Source organism: Lissotriton vulgaris, chromosome 5, assembly GCF_964263255.1.
Source record: "Lissotriton vulgaris chromosome 5, aLisVul1.2, whole genome shotgun sequence".
Classification (NCBI taxonomy): Eukaryota; Metazoa; Chordata; class Amphibia; order Caudata; family Salamandridae; genus Lissotriton; species Lissotriton vulgaris.
In genome coordinates this window covers 363,651,549-363,673,727 of record NC_141693.1, presented here as the reverse complement: position 1 = coordinate 363,673,727, position 22,179 = coordinate 363,651,549, and the positions used below count along the sequence as shown (strand labels likewise).

At 40.7% G+C, this 22,179-nt stretch overlaps 1 protein-coding gene across 2 annotated transcripts in view; it reads left to right on the top strand.

Annotated features, from left to right (window-relative positions):
- ZBTB17 (zinc finger and BTB domain containing 17) overlaps window positions 1–22,179 on the top strand; it is a 330,328-nt gene that overhangs the window by 266,384 nt on the left and 41,765 nt on the right. Inside the window, exons 12-13 of one of the 2 annotated variants that reach the window (XM_086921685.1) lie at window positions 9,898–10,028; window positions 15,713–15,958. In XM_086921685.1, the coding sequence (XP_086777811.1) occupies window positions 9,898–10,028; window positions 15,713–15,958 (377 nt within the window). Of the gene's footprint in view, window positions 1–9,897; window positions 10,029–15,709; window positions 15,959–22,179 lie in introns of both variants that reach the window. The other variant, XM_086921684.1, reaches the window with a different exon arrangement.

Below are 22,179 nucleotides of genomic sequence, written 5' to 3'. Positions count from 1 at the left end.
ATGACCAGAAAAATATTGCCATACATTTTCAATAACTTCAGAAAAAATGTGATCACTGCATCAGTCCTTTCAAAACTGGACTACTACTGTATTTAGTTCAATGTGCTAGAAAAGCATGCAGGTAGGCTGCAACTAGTGCAGAATGCTGCAGCCAGAATGCTCCTGAATCTGCCTAAATGTCATCCTATCTCCCAGGACTCCAATAGCTATATTGACTTCCGAACCGTAGCCGGGCTAAATTTGAAGCCCTATGCCTTGCACATAAAGAACTTTACACTACAGGTCCAAAATTTCTTAGGAATGGGTTCAGATGGTACATCCCTAATCGATCTTTACGATCCGCAAATTCTAAAACATTAGTAATTTCCAAAATAAAAAAGGCAAACTGGGGAGGCAGGAGTATCCCTTTCTGCACATCAAAATTATGGAATAGCATCCCAGCATGTATCAGAGCCATTCCTTCCTTGTTGGCATTTAGGAAGGAGATTAAGACCTGGCTCTTTAACAATGAAATGTGTTAGCATGCTCCGCTTTTCTGTCAGCAGCAAGACACCCAAGGGTAATTTCATGCTTTACAAATTTCCTTAGCATAACATGTTTTGAAAGTGTACCAACTGGTCAAGTGTGTGCTTGCCTAAATGCATGCCTTTGCATACTGTTACCAGGTTCTAGATTGTATACTTCGCTTCTGAAAATGATTTTAGCACCCTAGCACTGAAATGAGAACGCTGTCACAGCATTTCATCAATGAAGATTCTTATGTTCAATATATTGTTTACTAATAGTGGCTTTTCCCAAGAACGCTAATATGAAACAGACCTACCTCTGTGTTCTGAAACATGATGAGATGGATCAGGATTTTTTAAAAGCCACAATAAGTTACTTGCATTCTAACTTCTGTAGTTTTGTAGTGTATTGTATTGTAATTGCATTTATATAGCACTTGCACCCCACAAAGGGGTAGTAAGCTCTCAAGTGTTGCAATACAATACCCCTGAATATTGCTCTCCTATGACTGATGTAAACTTCTGCCACCTTGTAGTAAGATTACACATCGCTATTAAAAGTGACTGTAAAAAGTGCCATATTCTGTACTTTTTATGGTCTAGATTGACAGCTCAACGGTCCCCAGACAATTTAGTCCATGAAAAATCCTAAATGTTACTAGACTTGCAGGTCTAGTAACTTGAATATTCTACTCGACCTAACTGTAATGTGACCTAACTGTAATGTACCTGACTGGTAAACTGGTCTCAAATCGTGTGACATTAGGGAAATATTAAATTTTATGGAGCTGCCTTTTTCTTTATTATCACATATGAGAGAGCACGTTCAAATATGCGAGTTCAGTATTTCTGCTGTTACAAAAACATCTTTTTGATTTAATAGACTAAACGTTTGCTCCATGTATAATGCGAATCTGGCCTAAATATAGGGTACCCAGGACCCCTGACTTGCCTCTTAGTTTACTAATAGCATTGTCATCAGGGCGTAACCGGAATATTTCAGTTAATTTTTTTAAAACTCACTGTTAAAAAATATATTACTAAAGCATGATGAGGTTTTGCAGTCAGTTACAGACAGCACATTTCCCATGGAAATTGCCACAAGCTTTCCCACTAGCATGCTGTTTTACTGTTAAAACTATATAGTGGATATGACTATTGATGAGTATCCCCTGGAAGAGAAACTATGTTCGGAAATAGGAAATATTTATCATTTGCATATTAGCAAGTAAAGTACTCTGATTTGCTTTCACCCTTTAAAAATCTTTTTTTCACAATACAAAATTACAAAAATGTGCTTTCATAACTTCTGAAATATATTTCGAAATGTTCGTACAATTCACTTATTAGCTCTTTAAATGTGTTAGAAACAAAACTTGACATCTTACAGCCTCTCATTTCACAGGCTTAGCACGATTGTCAGGCATCTCACTTTACAAAAACCTCTAACTTCGCGGTCAGAGAAAGAAAAAAAAATATATGAAGACAAACTAACTTTTGACCTCTGTTTCTGAATGCCGAGAAAATATAACCGGCTAAAAACACAATTTAAAGACATTTTATTGCTCTTTCACTTTGCTCTTTCACTTTGTGAGTGAACATAACATATGTTATTTGTCAGCTTACCAGAACGTGCTAGTAGACCCAAAAAATAGCTTGCACTGATGACATCTGGCTCACCATAGCGAGTTGGCGAGTAGATTTCTCGATATCTGCAATTATGTATCGCCAGGAGAGGGGCATTTGGATCCACTCGCATGTTGGGAGGCAGAAGTACATGTTTTGATTGGGCAGAAGTTGAGCACTTGCACAAAAAAGTGCTTGACCTCCACAAAGCTGTGATCATTTTGAGGTCTCGGCTTGCCAGTGCGCTTGCGCTTTGCTGGCGGAGATTATAGTAAGGGCAAAAGAACAGTCTACCAATGGCGGATTAGCCACAGTTCATGCGAGCTATGCGCATGCACAAATCAGCCACGTCACACCACCACATCACACCACCATTTGTCTGTGCCTCCATCAGACTTCAAAGGATCCGCTCCCCAGTCCCGCATCAGACTTCAAAGGAATGCGCTCCTGCTCCGCTCCCCCGCCCCGCAATGCCAAGAGCTTGTTGTTATTTGTTCACCCCCATGGATCACCATGATTATTTGTGGCATACAAACTTCTCCCCTTATAAGCTCTGCATGCAAGTGTTCGTGTTTCCTTTCCCTTAATCAGCGCAGCGCCTCTTCACGGCCACCCACGTCATCTTTCACACCAGACCACTTACATTTTTTTATCGTATTTCCTGATTAGTGCCCACATAGGTACATGCAACAATGCGCTAGTCCTCCCATCTTAAACTTGGTTTTCCTTGCATTACAACCGAAATAAACAGAGACAACAGAGGAATTTCGATTTGCGAGAGCTGACTCTGCTCTGATGTCCACGACGTGCTGCCACTCTGCACCACACATTAACTCTGGCCACTGCACGATGTCGGCTACAAAAGGCAGAACCACTCCTCCTATAAACGTAGCACGTCTGTGCTGCTTCTTCAACCATGGCCTGGGCTTTAATCAACATGCAAGCATTCCCATAATGTACGAAATCACCTTTATTTAGTTTCAGCTACAGCCCCTCCCCCCAACCCCCCAGTAACAGATTTGCTTTCGGCGTGAGGCGATGTTTTGGGTTTTGTTTTAGTCTAGCTTCCCCACATTTGCTCACCCGCATTATTCTGCACGCCACACTCTGCTGCACGCCACACTCTGCTGCACGCCTCACACTGCTGCACGCCTCACACTGCTGCACGCCTCACCCTGCTGCACGCCACACACTGCTGCACGCCACACACTGCTGCACGCCACACACTGCTGCACGCCACACACTGCTGCACGCCACACACTTGCTTTGACCAGGTCTGAAAATTTATTGTGTGTAAAGGAAGGGAGAGGCCGGGTTAGAGTATTCTTGGATTGTTGCTTTGTTAAAAGGGTAGCTCTGATGCTTTGTCTTTGTTTTAAGTATGAGTCCAATGTGTCTGCTTAGTCTGTGTAATGATTTGCCAATTTGTTTGTGAAATCTTGAGCAATGGGATGACCTCCTTCTATGCATTTTGGTGTATGAAATTCATTGAGAATGTTATAGAATTCTTTATTTGCACATTTAGCATTTTTAATTCTGTAGGACTAGTATATTTTCTTTGCTTTTTTGATAGCTGACTTGCATAATCTGTAAATCTACTGTAGGTGAAGTTTGTCTTGATTGGCGTTTGTTTTGAGCCAGGCACGTTGCAGCTTTCTAACTTGTTGTTTTAACTCTTTTATTTCTCCAAGGTGCTTGTTTTCTTTTGTTCTATTGTCTGTTTTTTTTAGTATTATCAGGATGTTAGTTGTGTTTCGGAGTGTTCCAAACTGGGTTTGTTCCACTGTCGATAGGTGGGTGCATGTAAGGTTGTTTTAGGTGCGTCAATTAGTGTTGTTTTATGTTGGAAGGCAAGCAAATGGTGATCTGACCATTTGACTGGAGTCATTATATGAAAAGTAACTAGTTCTGTATTCACAAAAATGACATCTAGGATGTGTCCAACAATGTGTGTGGGTGTGTGGGTGATCTGATGCAGGTTCAGTGTGTCTAGGCAAGCTGTGATTGTTTTGGATTCGTGTTTACTACTTCTGCCTTCCTTTGAGATTAGTTAAACAGCTGTGCTGCGAAATTATTGTGAAATTATGACATCTCACTTGGGGGTCTTTGAAGACATTCATGTAATATCTAACCAGATATAAAAGGCAGGATTTTATGGTGGTGGTTAATAAAGGTCCACCCAGGGAATAAGTGCAGTGGCTGACAATGTGTAGGAGATTAATAGTACCGTGTGGTGTCTGTGTCCCTCTTTATGATTTTACTTCACAAATAAAAAAAAATCAAGAAATGCCATTATAAAGCTGTTTCTTTCTTTGGATTCACAACTGGAATAATATTTTATTTAGTGGCAATTCCCCCTTTTACCATTTGCAAGCGCTTTACATAACAGCTGTAACTACTCAAAACTCTGACCTCAGAAGAATGGATGTTTGAGTCAGTTTTGTTAAGACTAAAACAAAGCGGACAGTGGAACCTTCTTTATACATGCACCTAACCAAGATTACCCCAAAGGTATTCTAAGCGGGGGTTTGTGTGCACTCCGAATGACCATCCACCATCACAGTGGTAGTTCTACATATAACTTAACATAGTTTTATACATACGCTCAGATGCACCACATATAGAATTTGTGAAAGATATTTATCACAAAACTTATTACAAAGACGATGCAAGTAATGTCCAAATTTTTTAGAAAAAAATACACTTTATTGTTCCATTTATGTTCAAGAACAGCCGACTCGTTTCGTCCCAAAAGGGACTTCTTCAGGGCTGTATCATAATAAAACAAAACATACAATTAAAATCATGACAAATTGATCTGCTCAGCCGAGCAGTAATAGTCACAAGCTAAAAGAGGACAGGTTTTACTGGCATTGCAAAGGTTCAATTCTGTCAGAACATGCATTTGGCACTTTTGATACCAGACCCTTGAGCCACAGGTTCCCCAGGTGTGGAACCATTTTCTTTTTTTAATTTAAAAAGAGATACAAGAAACACAACAAAGTTTTTACACATTCAATAGAATTGATCTCAGTTCATTCCTTATATATATCTTTTAGGGAGGAGGGTGAATTTCTAAAGGAAATTTGAGTGGCAGCACTACGTAACATAAAGAAAACTAGGAAAAGGTGATATTGAAACCTACTGTGAAAGATGAATATGGGTGAAGTAACTGATCATATAAGATAAATAGCAGTTGCAATTGTTGGTGGAAGTAATATCGTCCGTACCAATCTAAATTAAACACGGAAGAGAATATAAGAATATGTGTATAAAAAAAGTGTATGAAAAACAACTGAAGGTAGAACATATACCCTCCATGAGCTAATGGGTTTCCCATCCCTTTTGATTAAAAAGCGACCAGGAATGGAAACTATATCAGAATAATAAAAACGTCACTCACAACTGAATAGATGTGGTGAAATATATCTGATCACTTTTTTGGAGGAGAGAGGATCCCTGGTCAAGGATATTGAAGGGTAGGCTTGTAGTGAAGACTGTGAATAAAGTTACAACAAAAAAGAAAAGAGCAGAAATTTTTAAGTATGAGTAAAAGTGTATCTATATCATTTGACCAATGCACTCCCTAGGCCTTTCCTTAATCGTCCAACCATTTGCAAGGTGTATGTGCATGTAGCACTATCCGAGTTGTGTGCCGTCTTTGGCCCCAATCAAGGAAGAGAGACAGCACGGGCAATAATGGACACCGTCCTATTTCAACAACTAACATGTTTGGAATTCAAAGGGTATTTACATAGCATAATACATGAATCGGGCGTAATCTACCCAGTCTCCCCTAGGGATTCCAAGTTAAAAAAGAGAGCATTCCCATACTGGAAGTGCTTACCCCTGATCGTCTTTAAGTCAAAAAACTAATTCTGTCTGCAGACTGGGCACCTTCCAGATGGAGTGCCCCTTGAAGCCTACGATAGAAAGAGTAGATATGCTAAAAAGTAAACTGGCCTTTAATGAATCTTAGGTTATAAAGGCCAGGCATGAGGAGGAAGGACATTTTTTACCTGGTATCCCAAGATGTAAGTCAGATCGACATTTTCAGTTGAGTCTGGGAGCCTTCCCTCTGACCACAGCCGATTCTGTAAGACATGAGGGGCAGGGTTAGATAACAGGGAGGATTCAGGGGGATAGACAGTGTGGATAGGGGGCAGCCTTGTCATGCCAGCGTAATGTGCCATTGCCTATAAAGAGGGCTCAAGCCGTCCATTTTAAGCATGAATTGTGCGTGGTCCTAAGTCTTATCCTAAGTCAATCCCATTACAGTGCCCTTTCTAATCTGCGTGAAATAACGCTAAATTGCCGCTTGCATGACAAGAGTAAATGAATATCAATTATATCGCGTATGACTGCGAGTCCCCCAGAAGTCCGTATATATGCATCCTCTCACAGACGAGTAAGGCAAGCCAGCGGATCAGTGTAGCGGATATCAATTCGAAAACGATATTTTCAAAGTAAGTACTACAATTGGCAAAGAGGGATCTGCAATAGCCGGTCATGGGAATAAAATACCAAGTCTGGCAAAGACGCATCTCATAAGTTATTCTGGGCCATAAGTTACTCTCGTGAACGCCTAATTCGCATATGCGCTTACCGCGGGAGCACGGAGTGTGCTCGATCAGTCTCCTCCGCCGATAGACGTTCCTCCAGTCCGTATAGCACCTGGTGGTGTGCGGTCACAGAGGACGTTACTTTATATACACTTTGAAATTGAAAAATTAGAAACACGTGTGTATTTAATCAAGGTAAAAGGACACCAAAACCTGTATTGCAGGATAAGGTTTGTAACGGCCGCCATCTTAGAGTGTGGATAACAAAGCCGGTAAAGTATGGCTGGCGTGTGTGGTGGACAAGAGAAGTAGTGTGTCACGTCCCACAGGTTAAGGTGTGATTTGACAATTATAGCTCTTACTGACTGACCGGGGGAGAGGGAAAAAGAAGAGAAAGATAAAGAAATGCAAAATTACTAGCGTTGAATTCAATTACGGCGAATACGTACGGCGGCCATGTTAGAACAGGAGAAGGGTACTATTGGGAAATCGAAAACGGACTGCCCAGAGGACAAAGTAATGCAATGTACCTGGCGTTAAAGTTAGTTATAACGAATACGTACGGCGGCCATGTTGGAACAGGGAAAGGGTACTATTGGGAAATCGAAACGGACAGTACAGTTACAGGGGAAAAGAAGGAATAAAGGGCCTGGGTGAAGGGGGACAATACAAGGGGGAATCCATGATATAATTTTCATTTGCACGTTGTGCTGCCTATGTTTCATACAGACATATTTATACCCATTTTTATATAGATAGATTTTGATGCTATACTTTACTTAAAAAGCTTAATTTGCAAGATAAAGGAGAGGGCAGACAAACATTAACAGGAAAAACAAGAACACCTCTACATTTTATATACGTAGTACATAATTGGGAAGAGAGACCATGGGTACTGGAGCCCTCCAGGTAGCTCCTTTACAAGCGCTTAATTCAGAGAGCCATTCGGTCAGACCAGGAGTTCATACATTTGAAGGCCCACGCTTCACCTTGAAATGAGTAGGTATTGCAGTTTGTCCATCCTGCATTCATGAGAGAGTAATTTAATCAGTATCTTCAAACCCCACATTGGCATAAGCAACACCAAAGCCAAAGACTAATTGAGAGTTTGAGAAAGGAATTATCCTACTACAGTAACCATTGAATCTGTGGCAAGTAAAATGTATTGGGTGGGCCCTTCTATCTCTCTCATTATTCAAGAAACTGTAGGAGGAGACAACCTGGCAAAATGTATTAAAGTGCTTTTGGTTCTCAATATTTTTGAGACTTTGTTTTTAAATCTACCAACAACAGAAACTATAAAATAAAAAACCTCAAAGGTAGCAGATGCACAGTACATCACATTGATCTAACCCTTTATAAGTTCCTGACTGGTGCGGCACACTTAATTGGCACAAGTAGTGATGCAAGTAGTTCAACTGAAGCATAGTACAAACATTGTGGGGGGTGGTGGGATCAACATAATCATAAACTAAAGCAAAATTGCTATTACAACAGGACTAGGTTGTGGTGCATAAGTGGCCAGTGATATGGACCACCCATTGCACTGCTAGAGTTATCAGAACACAGCACACATTTAATGTGCACTTAGCATAATGTAATTTGGTATCTTTTGTAAAGATGGTGTCATCGGTTAAAAGTATTCAGTAGAAGAATATGTTGCTTACCATCGGTAACACTCTTTGTGGTGGATCCTCTGTCTAAACAAATATTTTTGCCACCCTTCTACCTTCCCATTCTGTGAAATGGACTCTTTTCGACCTAAAAAGGGCCCAAATTTTAGATCTGCTTAGTGGTTTTTCAGCTCCGCGTTTGAGGTCGTGGATGATGTCAAGAAAGAAAATGACATCTGTGTGCGTTAGTGGAGCTTATATGGCTCCAGCTGTCGCTTCGGAGTTAGAGCATTGTTGGCTCTGAGCTGCATGGCACTGCCTACAGTATGCAGGAACTATGCCATAAAATTCTTCTGGATACAGTATGACACCTGGGGATATTCTAATCTAAAGGTAAGAAATCTGCAGTTAAAGTATGTACCAGAAACAGCATTACCAAAGAAAAGTAACTTGTTCCTTTCTGTCTTGATGCTCATTTTACTGGCATCAGCAATTAACTCAGCAGTGATGTTATTCTGGGTTTGAAGATGTTTTTGATATTTTGCTTAACCAGGAGCATATCGTAAGTGTTAGGTGAGAAAATCTTCGGTGATGTTTATGGATGGAAAACCTACCAGTAGGAGCAAGCAACTGAAAACATAAGTTCCAGAAACAGCTACACTAAAACAGATCTGTTCTGATAGTATTTCTCACAGCTCACATCAGTAAATGTGAAGTTCTGAGTTGGTACGTTTTGAAAGTGGATATGAGTACCTAACATGGGTCTTCAATCCCTACTAGTTCATAATTATGTTATTGGTTGGCATGTAAATACAATAAACATTCTGAAATAATTACTCTTCCCTCTTGGCTATATAACAAGTACGAATAAATAATGTGCCTTGCACAACAGAATCCCACCATCTGAATTGTGCAAAGAAAGACACAGCTGTTTCTGCTAACATTTACCTCTTTGTGAATGGGCCTCTGGTCTGTATTTTGGGAAAATGAATATCAGCTATGCGGTGGAAGCTCCTCTTCAGTTTCTTGTGTACTCCCTTGTATTTACCATGTTTATATTGACTGATTCAATTTATAAAATTGAACTTTTGTTACTGGTACATTTGGATTCTCTGTAGAACATTTTATTTAATGGGCTCTATGTCCTGCATGGAGTCAGTATCATCTTCACATTCTAGAGACATAATTCTGTTTGACAGCCCACTTATCTAAATTTTTCTCTGTCATCTCAAGAACTGTCCTTTTCTTAGTTGAATTATTCTTGACTATCTGACTTTCAGATGGTGAGGTGGTAATCCAGTAAGAATCTTTACTAGTGGTATTTTTTATCAACCGTGTTTTAGATTATGATGAAGACTCTGATGTGCTTCAATATTCCAGTTTGCTTACTGACAATGGTGCTATTAGCGTGATGACTTTTAGCGTAATTGTCACTTGTTGTAGAATGAGTGACAGAGTTGGGGGTGAGTAGGTGGTGAGGGAGAGATGTGTAAATCAGGCAAGTGTCTCTAATTGTATGCTACTAAGTTAGGATGAGTGGGTTAAAAGTTTGTGGTTACCTTCTAAACTTGGTGTTGTCTTCGTCTGTAGGTTTGTGCAGTCAAGCCAGCTGGCCAATCACATCCGGCATCATGATAACATTCGGCCGCATAAGTGCAGCATTTGCAATAAAGCATTTGTGAATGTGGGTGACCTTTCCAAGCATATTATCATTCATACTGGTGAGTCACTATTCAGCCTATTCTTCAATAATGTCAATGATGCTAGACAAATGGGGATGAGATAGGTAAATGGGGTATTCCCAGAGTACTCAGAAGAAAGCACAGTGGTCTCTGCTAAACAGTTTGCATCATGCTAATTGAACAAATGGTGTTGTTAATAAGACTGGAGTGATTTTGTAAAACGAAAATGGTCTGAGACAGCCATTCTATATTTGAGTGGGACGGGTGTGACCATGGTATTGGACCAAGAGACATGGGGGTTCAAGTTAAGTTTATTTGATTTAGTTCTCCGCTGAGAACAACAAATATTTAATACATAAAATGTACCTTTAAAATGTAACAATAAGTTGATAAAAATCATCATTCTAGTACATAGATTAAAAAGATTTTGAAAATTGGAATAGATTGTAGCAAACATATTTATTTGGCGGTACCTTACAAACGAAATCAAGGTCTGAACTGAATACATTTTACATTGTCTACAAATGGGTTGTATAAACCTTTTTCTTGCTTCTACAACTGTCACATTTGGGCAAACAAATAACATATTCCAGATCTTGCTTCCTCCATTACATAGATTACAGTAAGTGGTAGTTTCTTCTTTTGCGATCCACTTGTAGGTAAGAGATTTTAAATGGAGTATCGCAAGCCGGAGTAGTATAATCGATCTCCTGACACCGTGCTTTAGGTTAAAAAATATATACTGCTGTATTTTCCTATATACAATTGTTTCAGCATGATTTTTATATAATGTCAATTTGGAGCAATGCTGTGTATCGAGTTCAAAGCTTAACCTTGGTGTCAGATGTTTTAAAAAGAGTTTCAGTTGGGCAGGAGTCCAAGATTGCAACATATTAATATTAGCACTTGATATTTTAAAAGCAATTTAGACATTCCAGCAAAATACATATTTCAGAGAACCTTTATCGAATGTCTCTATTTTTAAAAGGGATCGTAGCGTTCCTTGTTCCGCATGGATGAGGTTATATGCCCATCTAATAATACTGCTAATTCCTCTAGCATAAGAGCTAACTAGAGCTTGTACTGGGACTGCTTGAGACATCTTTGTAAATTTCCGGAGACTTTCCCTTCTTTGAAGTCCAGATATTTCCATTGATTTAATGGTATGTATTCAAGCGCTTATGCTAGTACTGGCGGAATCTTGGCACTATATACCTGAAGAAGAGAGAAAAAGTGCCTTTGACCGGTCGAGGCATATAGTCTAAGAGTGACCCACATCGACTTTCCGGTTCAGATTCTGTATGTGAAGCAAGTTTTGCCGTGATTTAGAGAAAATTCTCCCTAAGTAGGTGTATTCGCTTGCCACTTCTTACAGGTTGCTCCCTAGGGTCAATTTGTAGTTAGCATACAGTTTCCTTCCCGAAAATTGAACTATTTGTGTTTTTGCGGGGTTCGGTATTAAATAGTTTTCTTCAGTGTATTCATACAGTGCTTGCAGATTCCTTTGGAGGCTAAATGGTGTTAAATCTAGAATGACTACATCGTCTGCATACATCATGGTATGGATTATGTGCAATGCAATGCAATTTTAGGAGGAAAGTTGCAGATTTCTGTGAAGCTTTCCGGCAGATAACTAAGATATACAGAAAACAGTAAGGGAGCGAGAAGGCATCCTTGTCTGAGGTCGTTTGGTGTAGGTATTGGGCTTGTTAAACCTTTCTCCCTCCCCATTTGGACTTGACACCAAGTCCCAGAGTATAGTGATATTATTGCACGGAGTAGGTTATCCGGGATGCCCATTTTACAAAGTTTTCTCCAAAGCGTTCCTCTATTCACCCTGTCGAATGCGGTCGTAAAATCGACAAAAGCAGCATACACTACCTGAGAATTTAAGGTAACATATTTGTTGATTATTGTTTGCAGCACAGCAATGTTGTCAATGGCTTAGTGTTTTGGTCTAAACCCAGCTTGATATAAAGGAATTAGACCTGATGAAAATGCCCAGTCTTAAGATGATCTAGTACTGCTGCTGCAAAAATCTTTCCTGTTGCGTCCAGGAGAGCTATCTGCCTGTAGTTACCGGGTAGCAACCTAGAGCCCTTCTTATGTATTGGGATTACAATGCTCCCCTTCCCAAGATTTTGGAATTTCCCCTGTGTCAAAGATATGGCAGAAGAAGGGAGCTAAAAAGTTCTCCATTCTTTGGGATCGATTTGGAGGACCTAAATTGGAATTTGGTCTGGATTTGTTGCTCCCGACGGTTTTGCCTTTTTTATATATAACTCAATTAGAGAGGAAGATGGACTCCATTATCTAAGGTATTTACTCCAGAAATACTTTCTGCTCCGTTTGTACTTTCAGGTCTTTTATTTAATTTATATAAGTTGGTTAAATATGTTGCCCATTCTGAAGGGGGTACTGGGATAGCTTCTTATGATTTTTTTGTGCCTGTTCCTTTGGCGATTATATTACAGTACGCACGTTGGTTATTCTGTTTTGCTACTGTCTGGATATCGATCCAGTTTTTATCCTGCGTTTCTTTACAACTTTTTCTTTTTTCTCTCCTGCGTCTTTTTTTCAGGTTGTTAATTTCTAGTTGTTTTGAGGCAGAGTATTGGAGGAATTGAGACCTTATTCATTTATTTAATTCCGTGGCATTAGTATCTGGAATCCATATTTTATTTTGTTTCACTCTTCGGCCCGCTTTATTAGATTTTCTTGCAGAGATTGTACCAGGTTTTTGATGACTACTTCAAAGTTTGTAATCGAATTTGTAGAGTATGTTATCTCCAATGGGCAAGCCATCTCGATTGCTTTAATAATTTTATTGAGTGCCCTTGAATTCTACTGAATCCTTCCTTGGACCTGGGTCACCAAGAGGTACCTAATGCTACTTGAGTATGTAAGTTGTGTTTTCCACTCTGTTGCTAATCGAAGTATTGCATGATCACTTCCCGGTGCATAGTTAATATTAAGGCATAAGACTGAACTGAACAGATCCAAGCTACAGATCATATAGTCCAGGGTTGAGGTACTGGAGCTCCCTTGACTTGTGGATGACGCCGGAATATCACCTTCAACGTTGCCATTTAGTATTACTCCGATTAGCATTGGAAGTGCGGCTAGCAAGATTTTACCTCTTTTTTCAGCTTTATTTTCTTTGGGGAATAAAGGAGTGGAAATTCTCAGGGCTTATTCTTTTTCATAGTATACCCATTTTTCGAGTATCTCTTGCGATATTTTTCTATTAAAGTCGCCTGTTATGAAAACTAACGGGTAGCCTTGTCCGTCTATTACCTTTTCGATTTCGTCAAATATAGCTATGGCTAGTGTGGGGTTCTCTTCAGTGGCTGAGAATGCCTTCTGTCTCTAGCTGAGGCAGACATAGCATTGTTGTCTGGACATAGTGCCAGCAATATTGAAGACTCCTCAGTGATCCCTAAAGCGATCACAGAGGTCTAAGATAACCATGTGCATATGTATTGTATTGTATTGTATTGCGACTTAAATAGCGCACGTGTCACCCGAAGGCATCAAGGTGCTTGCCTTGGGAACCCGTCCTGGCTTTTTCCCTTGAGATAACCCCTACTGGGCATCCCCAAGGTGAAAGCCAGGCATCCCGCAGCGGGTGGGCCGCCGTAGTGGAGATTAAGCAAGCTATTGCCCAGAGTTGCAGTGTGGGACCCCATGATTAGAGTAGGCACCGAGGCGAGAATTATCGAGTCCGTGGACATTATTGGGCTCAGGACCCTGCCGCGTCGGGAATTGAACCCTGGTCCCGGGCCAGACCTCTGCATCAGGGTCTGCCGCTCTAATCAGTGAGTCCTGAAGGGTAGTGGGGCGTAGGAAATTAGTGAGACGTCAGTGGGCTGAGCTTGCATGTGCCTTCATTCCCATAATTGTTGGTGTCTTCAATGGCTTTGCCTTCATTTGTTATCATCAAGGTACTTCACAGCTTGATGCCTAAATGGGACCATAGGACCTGATGTAGAGTTTGACAGAGCGGGTACTCCATTGCAACTGCAGTGTAATAACATCTCTGTCAAACCCCCGCCTGCCCGCCCTCCGGGTTTACAGGCAGGTGGACCTTTACTATGTCAGCAATGAAGCCTACTTTTGCTTCCTTGCTGACATACTCCTCTAACAGACTGACAGAGTATGGGACGTTGGATTTATGGCCAAATGACGAATGGCCAGTTTCTACTCTGCCTTACCGCTGTGAAACAACTGGCTGTAATGGACAGTGAAAATGTTTAAATGATCCCACAACTCCCATGGTGTGGGAGTCACTTGGTTTACTTTTTTCATTAAAAAAAGCAAACAGTATCACGCTTTGGGATTTCGTTTTTGAAAAAATAAAAACAAATCTAAAGTTTGATGGGTGGCAGTCATGTTTGACAGAGCCATCGGTCAAACTTTTAACACATTAACAGGAGCCGCTTAAACAGCAGTTCCTCCCAATGTTAAGAGATGTCTGCTGGGCTTGCTAACCTCTCTAAATGTGGAGGAAGGGTACTCCGTCAAGGCGACTGACTGAGTAAAGCTTATCCTCCGCAGTCTAGATCAGGACATGTGGATTCTTCTATGCACATTGTTATGTAGCTTACAGTTAGTCTCCATTTTACCTTTTTATTTTCAACTTAGTATAGTTTTCCTGTGGTGATTTGCACATGGTTTTCCTATTGCAAAAATGTTCCTTGCATGCAGTTATTTCTTATGGATATTATCGTCTTGTAGGTTGCACAATTAGATCCAGGGTCTCACAACTGAGAGCACAATGCTTGTTTTTTTCTCATTTCTTTTTTTGCTTCTATGAGATGATTTCTCCCCAGACTAATTACATAACTTGTCTGCACCAGTGTGATACGCCTGCCATTTTTTATAAAAATCACACCCATGCTGAAGTCGGTGAAAGGTTCACTTTCCGCCGGAGTCATCATGGAACGCTGCTGTGAGTTGTGACGGAGATGCAGTTCCGCTGTCCCTGACTTTCATCCTAAGAAGGTAGATAACCATATTAGAGAAGTGTGCAGGCTTGCACACTGACTGATGTATTAGTTAATGCACAGAGGCCTTCTTCCTGACGTACAGTACTAAGGTATGGAGTTAGGTCATTCCAATAGGCCTAGCATGTGGTTGCTCCCAACATTCTCTCTTTAGCATAGGGATATTATTGATAAATAGGTGTAACCCTAGTAAAAAAAATGAGCATTGAACATGCTTGAATTGTTTGTGTTTTTCATAATTCTAGTAATGGTTATAATAATCATATCTCCTCTTTCTGGTGATTGCAATTCATGTTTTATTTACAAAGAGCTTTTTAATAAACATTTCACAATGCAATATCTTATCTTTTCTTTGTGACACTTTGGACATGCAAAAGTGCCAAAACGAAAGGGTTAGATTTGTTTCCATGAGTTCTTTGGTAATCCAAGAGTCATGTTCTAGATTACTGACGACATCCACAACTCTGTAGGTTTTGGATTGTTGATGCAGGACTGTGAGTTTGCCAAATCTACCAATAATTACTGATTTATATACGATTCAGACTCTATTATGAAGTTTTGTTATATATGCACTGTCCTACTGGAATCATAGGAACCATATAACATGCAACCCAATTTAGTCTGTCCTGTGAAGGTATTCTGCGCACAATTTTTGGGTCACTCCATGTCTTCCATATTTGAAAAGGTAACGAGTCTCTCCTTTATTATTTCAAGCAGGGGAGAAACCTTTCCTGTGTGACAAGTGTGGCCGCGGATTTAACCGAGTGGACAACCTGCGCTCCCACGTAAAAACTGTACACCAGGGCAAGGCTGGAATGAAGATTCTGGACCAGGGAGAGGAGGGGGATGAAGATGAGGATGAGGAAGAGGAAGAAGAGGTCAACATTGTCACTGTCTCATCTGATGAAATGGTTACTTTGGCAACTGAAGCTTTAGCTGCCACAGCAGTCACACAGCTGACAGGTAATTGCCGGGATCAATTACTGTGGCATTCCTCATAAATATTTCTCTGGAAAACAATGTTTTGTCCCACCCACTTGTATAACTGCCTACGTGTGTCTGCATGCAATTGTGACTGTTGCTACTTTTACTATGTCTAGCTGTCTGTTATTACTTTGTGGAGGGCACACTTTTGGCAAAATAGATTTTATGACTGGCAAGAGGCTGGGAACCCAAAAGGGGAAAACCATGTAAATAGATCAAAGTTGTCAAGCATGTTCGATAAAACAAATGACTTTTTAAAAACAAGGTTTGTTAAGATGATGCCAAATCCAAGTCCAAATCTGTGTGCCAAGATTTCTAAAGGCATTCCCCCACTACGGGGAGGGATGGGAGAGTTGGAGCTGCTAAGTAAAGAGGTGGTGAAAGAAGGTGCCGATTTGCATAGTCAAGACCTTTTCTAAGATTATACCCAACAAAGTTATTGGCTAGGCAGTGTGGACCAGCATGTTAAAAGCCCTGTGCACTAAAAGACATTTAAAAAGTCACACTGTTTAGCTGCCAGCCATTGCAGGATACCGCGGGCACTTGGGTCATGGCTGAATTTCTGCATGTGGAAAAGTATTCTTTTTGCTCAGTTTTGAGTCTGCTGCAGCTTACCTGTAGTGTATGCAGGCAAACGCACCTTCAACCTGGAGAGCTCACAGGGTGTGATAGCCAAATTATGTACTTCTGCATGGCAACCGAATGTCAAAATATTATCACCAAGGATTTGCAAATGCATATCCCTTTATCCAACAGATGTCTACAATCTTTGGGGTTGTGCTTTTCATTACAATGTTGGTCTGCTCCAGTATCGGTTGATGCTTTCTTGTTTAACATGGCTAAGCGTATTATATGTATGTGTGTGTGTGTGTGTATAATAAATATATATATATATATATATATATATATATATAATCACCGCTCCAGAAACACCAGCCTGCCGCATCTTCGAGCGGGTGCCTGCATAACGGGGGTGTACCCGTTAATCATATGAAGCTCCAAATATCCTACAGGTATAGCCTGTAATAGATTGCAGCACTCACAGGGGTGGTTTCTCAAAGATGTTTATTCGGAAACCCTCAGCACATCAACAAGACGCGTTTCGGCGTATAGCCTTCGTCAATTGTATAACAGTTGGCGTGGTGGCCATTGCACTTATTTCAACATTTCAGAGTACACTTTCATGGACAACAACATAGGACTAATACCTTAACGTTAAAGCGCCGCCATATTGTAACGTGCATTTTAACAAGCATTATGCAATGTAATGGAACTAGGTTAAAACATCGTGTCATGTATATACATCATTATTTTACACAATTCGAATCTTATTACAATATATTTCATCGTTGCCCTGAATGGGCATAACCCACAATCAATCGTTCCACAACGTTCTTATGTCTTGTAATCTCGCCCTGAATGGGCTTTAGCTGTCCGAAACTAAACTCCACACATTCAAATATCTTATTGCGTCCTGTGAGACTTATTCATTTTTTTATATATATATATATATATATATATATATATATATATATATATATATATATATATATATATATATATATATATCATCCATTGACTAATTCATCAAGTCACATAATTACATTCCACAAATTAAATGACATTTGATTCTATAATCCTTTATCCATGACATTCAATTCATTCTTGGATATACTTCATCACAGTAGAAGACCCCAAAACACCAGAGGAAACTATATGTTCAGTAGCTCAGAACATTAGACTCTTAACTGAAATCACTACCCCAAATGTACAGCCAACTCTTCATGCATATTCAGGCCGTTAGGCATCTTGCTTTGCAGGTCTATTATGTACCTAGACTCAAGACGCTTGAGCCTCTGTAATCGATCACCCCCTCTCACAGGAACACTATCCAGGCACATGTATGACAACAGGTCCCTGTTGCGCCCATGAGCCTTATCAAAGTGTCTTGCTACGGGATAGGATTCATCTACATTCTTGATGGCTCGCATATGCTCCAATATACGAATTTTGACCGGATGAGTCGTGTTACCAATATATCTCTTCCCGCACGGACAGTTCAAACAGTAGATGGCATATGGCGTGGTACAGGTCAAAAATTTCTGTATTCTTTTTGGTGTGACTAGGCCTGGAACTTTGTAAGTAAGGGATCGCTTACTAAATTTACACGCTTTACAGCCTCTGCATGGAAAGAAGCCATTTAATGGTTCTAAAGAAGGTTTGTCGGAATGTCCCTCATGATGACTATGCACTAGGTAATCCTTCAGAGCTCTAGCTTTGCTAAAAGTGATCAAGGGGTTGGATGGTAGATGTACTTTGATGATGTTATCTGTTAAAAGGATATTCCAATTTTTCTGCAAAATCCTTCTAAGTTCCCCTGCATTATTAGAGAAGGGGTGATAACCCAAGCACTTAATAAGGTGAACAGGATACAGAGAGACGAAATGCTTAAAATTAAAAGCAAGGAATCAGAAGAAGGTGCTTTTAGATTTATCACCCCCTTCTCTAATAATGCAGGGGAACTTAGAAGGATTTTGCGGAAAAATTGGAATATCTATTTAACAGATAAAATGTTTGTGTGTGTGTGTTAGTTATTTGGTCAAGGTTTTATCAAATACACAAAAGGTGATGGGGGAATAGTTGCGATTTTCTAACTACTGTAAATCGCTGGAGGAAGCATTACATCCCATTTTTTTTTTGCCCATCAATTTACCTCCGTTTATACCCAGTCATATGCAAATCAGTCTTGACCCTGCTCCAGTAGGAACTGCTGAACCCGCACTGCCAGGGTCCTCCTGAACTGGAACACCAGCAACCCGAGACCAGTTTCACCATGATTTTGATTACTATCATTCCCTATGTGGCTAGGGGTTTGCCCAGACATGGGTACTGTGCTCACTGTGCCACTGGAACCAAGCTACACAACTTTAGAGCTCCAATCAGGGCAAAACCGATTTTGGGTTGCTTGTGTGTTTCAGGGAGGACTTGGCCTGGCAGTTTGGAACAGATGATCCAGCTTAAATGTAGGCTCAAATACTTCTAGACTCCTCATTAGGAGCATACTGTCTGTAAACTAGCATCTGCAGAGGCCAGAGGGGATTGCTGTCCCATCTGAAAAGGAGTCTAAGCAGATTGACTCTGCCATGAAACAGGTATCTCTTGGGGAAGCTGTTCATTGGCACATTGCCAACTCTGTGGGCCTCTTCTCCAGGTACCTTTGCTACCACTGGGAGTAGTTGCAGGAGCTGGTAGGGCTCCTAGAGGCCCACTGAAAGAGGGGTTAGGGCAATGCCACTTAGGACAAAGCTATTTACAATGATACTGTTAGGTGTACCTTCAACACCGTAGACACAGTGGCTAGGAATATCCACACTAGCGTCCTTCTCCGCAGGCTTGCCTGACTTATGGTGTCGGGGTTTAGGTTAGAGGTGCAGTAGCATCTCTTAAACATACCTTTTGATGGTGAACATATATCTGGCCCTTGAGTCAACGAGATGCTTTGGAAAAAAAAATGATCTTGACATAAGTAATTCTATATGCACCCTACTGATCCCTAGTCCCAAATCAGCAATCCATAAGCAGGAAATCAAGGAACTTAGCTAACTAGGTGGCTCGGGCAAGAGACATCCTCCTCAGCAATCCCCTAAGGACCCTTAACATCCTAAGTTCTTCTATAGTGGGGCCTATACAGAGAATGTTTCTGGGAAAGGCAGTGGTGGGTCCCCAAGGGGCTTCCTCGCTACAAAGTGTTTTTTCCAATTTTTCTTGGGAAAACGGTACTAATAAATCCAGATAACATGATAGACGTGTTAAGTTCAGAATCGGGGTCACTCCAACCAGCTCATCTGCACTAGATCAAGAGATTTGATATTGGGCACGCTACAGCGGCTTTCACCTGTTTATGATCCATGTAGGTCACGGGAGTTCAGGACTGAAGCACTGAGGTTTTTAACTCTTGAATAAGTCGTTCTCAACTCAATATTGAAGCATGAAAACAAAATGATATTTCTGAATGCTTAAAAAAAAAAGGGGGGAATTAAGAGTTAACTTAATGATTAAGCTAACTCTTCATTTCAATTTTCTCCCTTTTCAAAGTTTCGCATGTACAAATAGCAGGCATCTTGCTCCAAGTGACTGGTAGACACAGTGCCATATTTATAACTGAAAAATGCACCCATATTCTTTTACATGGGAGAAATTTAAAGTGAAGAAAAATGTTTCTATGAAACATAGTCTTAATTGAATTTAACCAATTAAGTACTACATTTTTATAAAGCATGTTTCCTCACTTTAAATTCCTTGCATTTAAACAGATGACTGTATTTTCCGGGTATAAATATGGCACTCTGTCTGCAGGCCACTGGGAGTAATATGCCTGCTGTTTGCAAAGACACTTTGGCATGGCAGAACATTAAAATGATGTGTTTTATATAATGCATATAAACAGAAATGTAACTCTTTAGTTGAATTTTCTCTCATTTCGGTGTTGCATTGACACAGAAGACTGTAAGAAAGTGGCTCTGTATATACTGGACCAAAGTAAGGTACAGTGTGCACAGAGTCCACAGTCCCCAGAGGTTTGGCAGAGGGTAAAGTTAGATATAACTTTACTCTCTACCGTGGTAGCTTGGTCGAGCAGTAAGGCGGTATCAGAGGACAGTGTAAAGCATTAATTGTACACTCTGTCAGCAAATGGTCTCACACACTCAAGAACTGAACTCTAGGCCAATTGTTTGGTATCAAAATATATACTTTTATTTTAGAACCAACAAGGTATCAAAATATACATTCTCAGAATGAGATAATTTAGTTAAATACTTTTCAAACTAAGCAATAGACCTTTTGATTACAATAGTTACAGTTGTTGCAATAGGCAACACAATTTCAAACACAATGCAACATTGAGCTCAATGGGAATTTCTAGATAAATGCAATTAATTACTTTATAGATTACTTTTCTAACCACAGGTCTGGATCCTAGATTCAGTCCTGGGACATTTCCTGTAAACAGTTAAGTGAAAGCGTTTTGGTTACAGTATTGATTTTTAAGGAATATTATTGTATTTTAAAAGTTGACACTTTTTGACATGAAATCACCAATGTTATCCTATGGGAGGAAATTCACTTAGCAGTTCTCGTTACGTTTTCTTACTCCGGGTTGGATCCTGGATCCAGCACTGGTGTATCTCCTGTAAACAATTGCAAGAATAAGTTTAAGTCATACCGGCGATTTTTAAGGAATATTTGTAGTTTTTGAAAATCGACACTTAGAAACTTATCAGGTGAAAAGCTGACAATGGATTCCTATGGAAGGAAATTCAAGTACGGTTAAAATTACTTTTCAGGGTCAGTGTTGGGTTAAAAGATGCAGCACTGGGTTCTCTCCCGATAACAGGTGAGTAAATCGGAATTTGTGGATTGGCTAATTTTAGATGAATATTTTAAAATTCCAAAACTCCACACTTCGAAGTATTTCCAAGTGAAATCAGTCAATGTTACCCTTTGGAAGAAAAGTGAGTTATCGGCTTTTGGCGAAGTACTCGACTGGCAGAGTTAAGGGTCAGGTAGGTACAGTTGGTACACCCTCAGAGGCACAGGGGCAGCCGGGTGCAGAGAGAGTTATGCCCAATGATAGCCTATGGGCGGCAGGGGGCTTTTAGTTGGTGGCGGCTGGCAAGCAGGCCACGCGATGGTGGGAGCTGGGCTCCTGGTCACTTGCTCAGGGCAAATGGGGAAGTAGGTTAGGACCAAGGTCGCACTGCCAGGGGCATTCGGGCAGGTGGGTGCAGGGTGTTTTTGAGCCGTCGGGCGTTCAATGTTATTCAATGGAGAACTTGGAAGATGAACAAAGGCTGCAGGCTCGGGGACGGAGATTCTTCAGGGGCGATCAACACTTCGTGGGGTAAGTTGGGATCTTGAAGGATAGATAGGCACCCCGGAGTTAGGCACAGGAGGCTGTGGGGTGCCGGGTGCAGGGAGTGTCTTTTGACGTCGGGAAATCTTATCCTCTGCTGGTCGTGGTTGGAGGGTCCCTGGTTGTGAGGCTGCAGGCATCGTCTGGGTCGTCGAGGAGGGTCCTTGGGCACTGGATTTCAGGTCACAATTGCCGGGGGGACGTCTTCAGGGTTTTTGTCTACAGGGGCACAGGCAGGGCTTGGCCGGTGCAGAGTGTGCTGGAGTCGCGGTTCCTTGCTGGCACC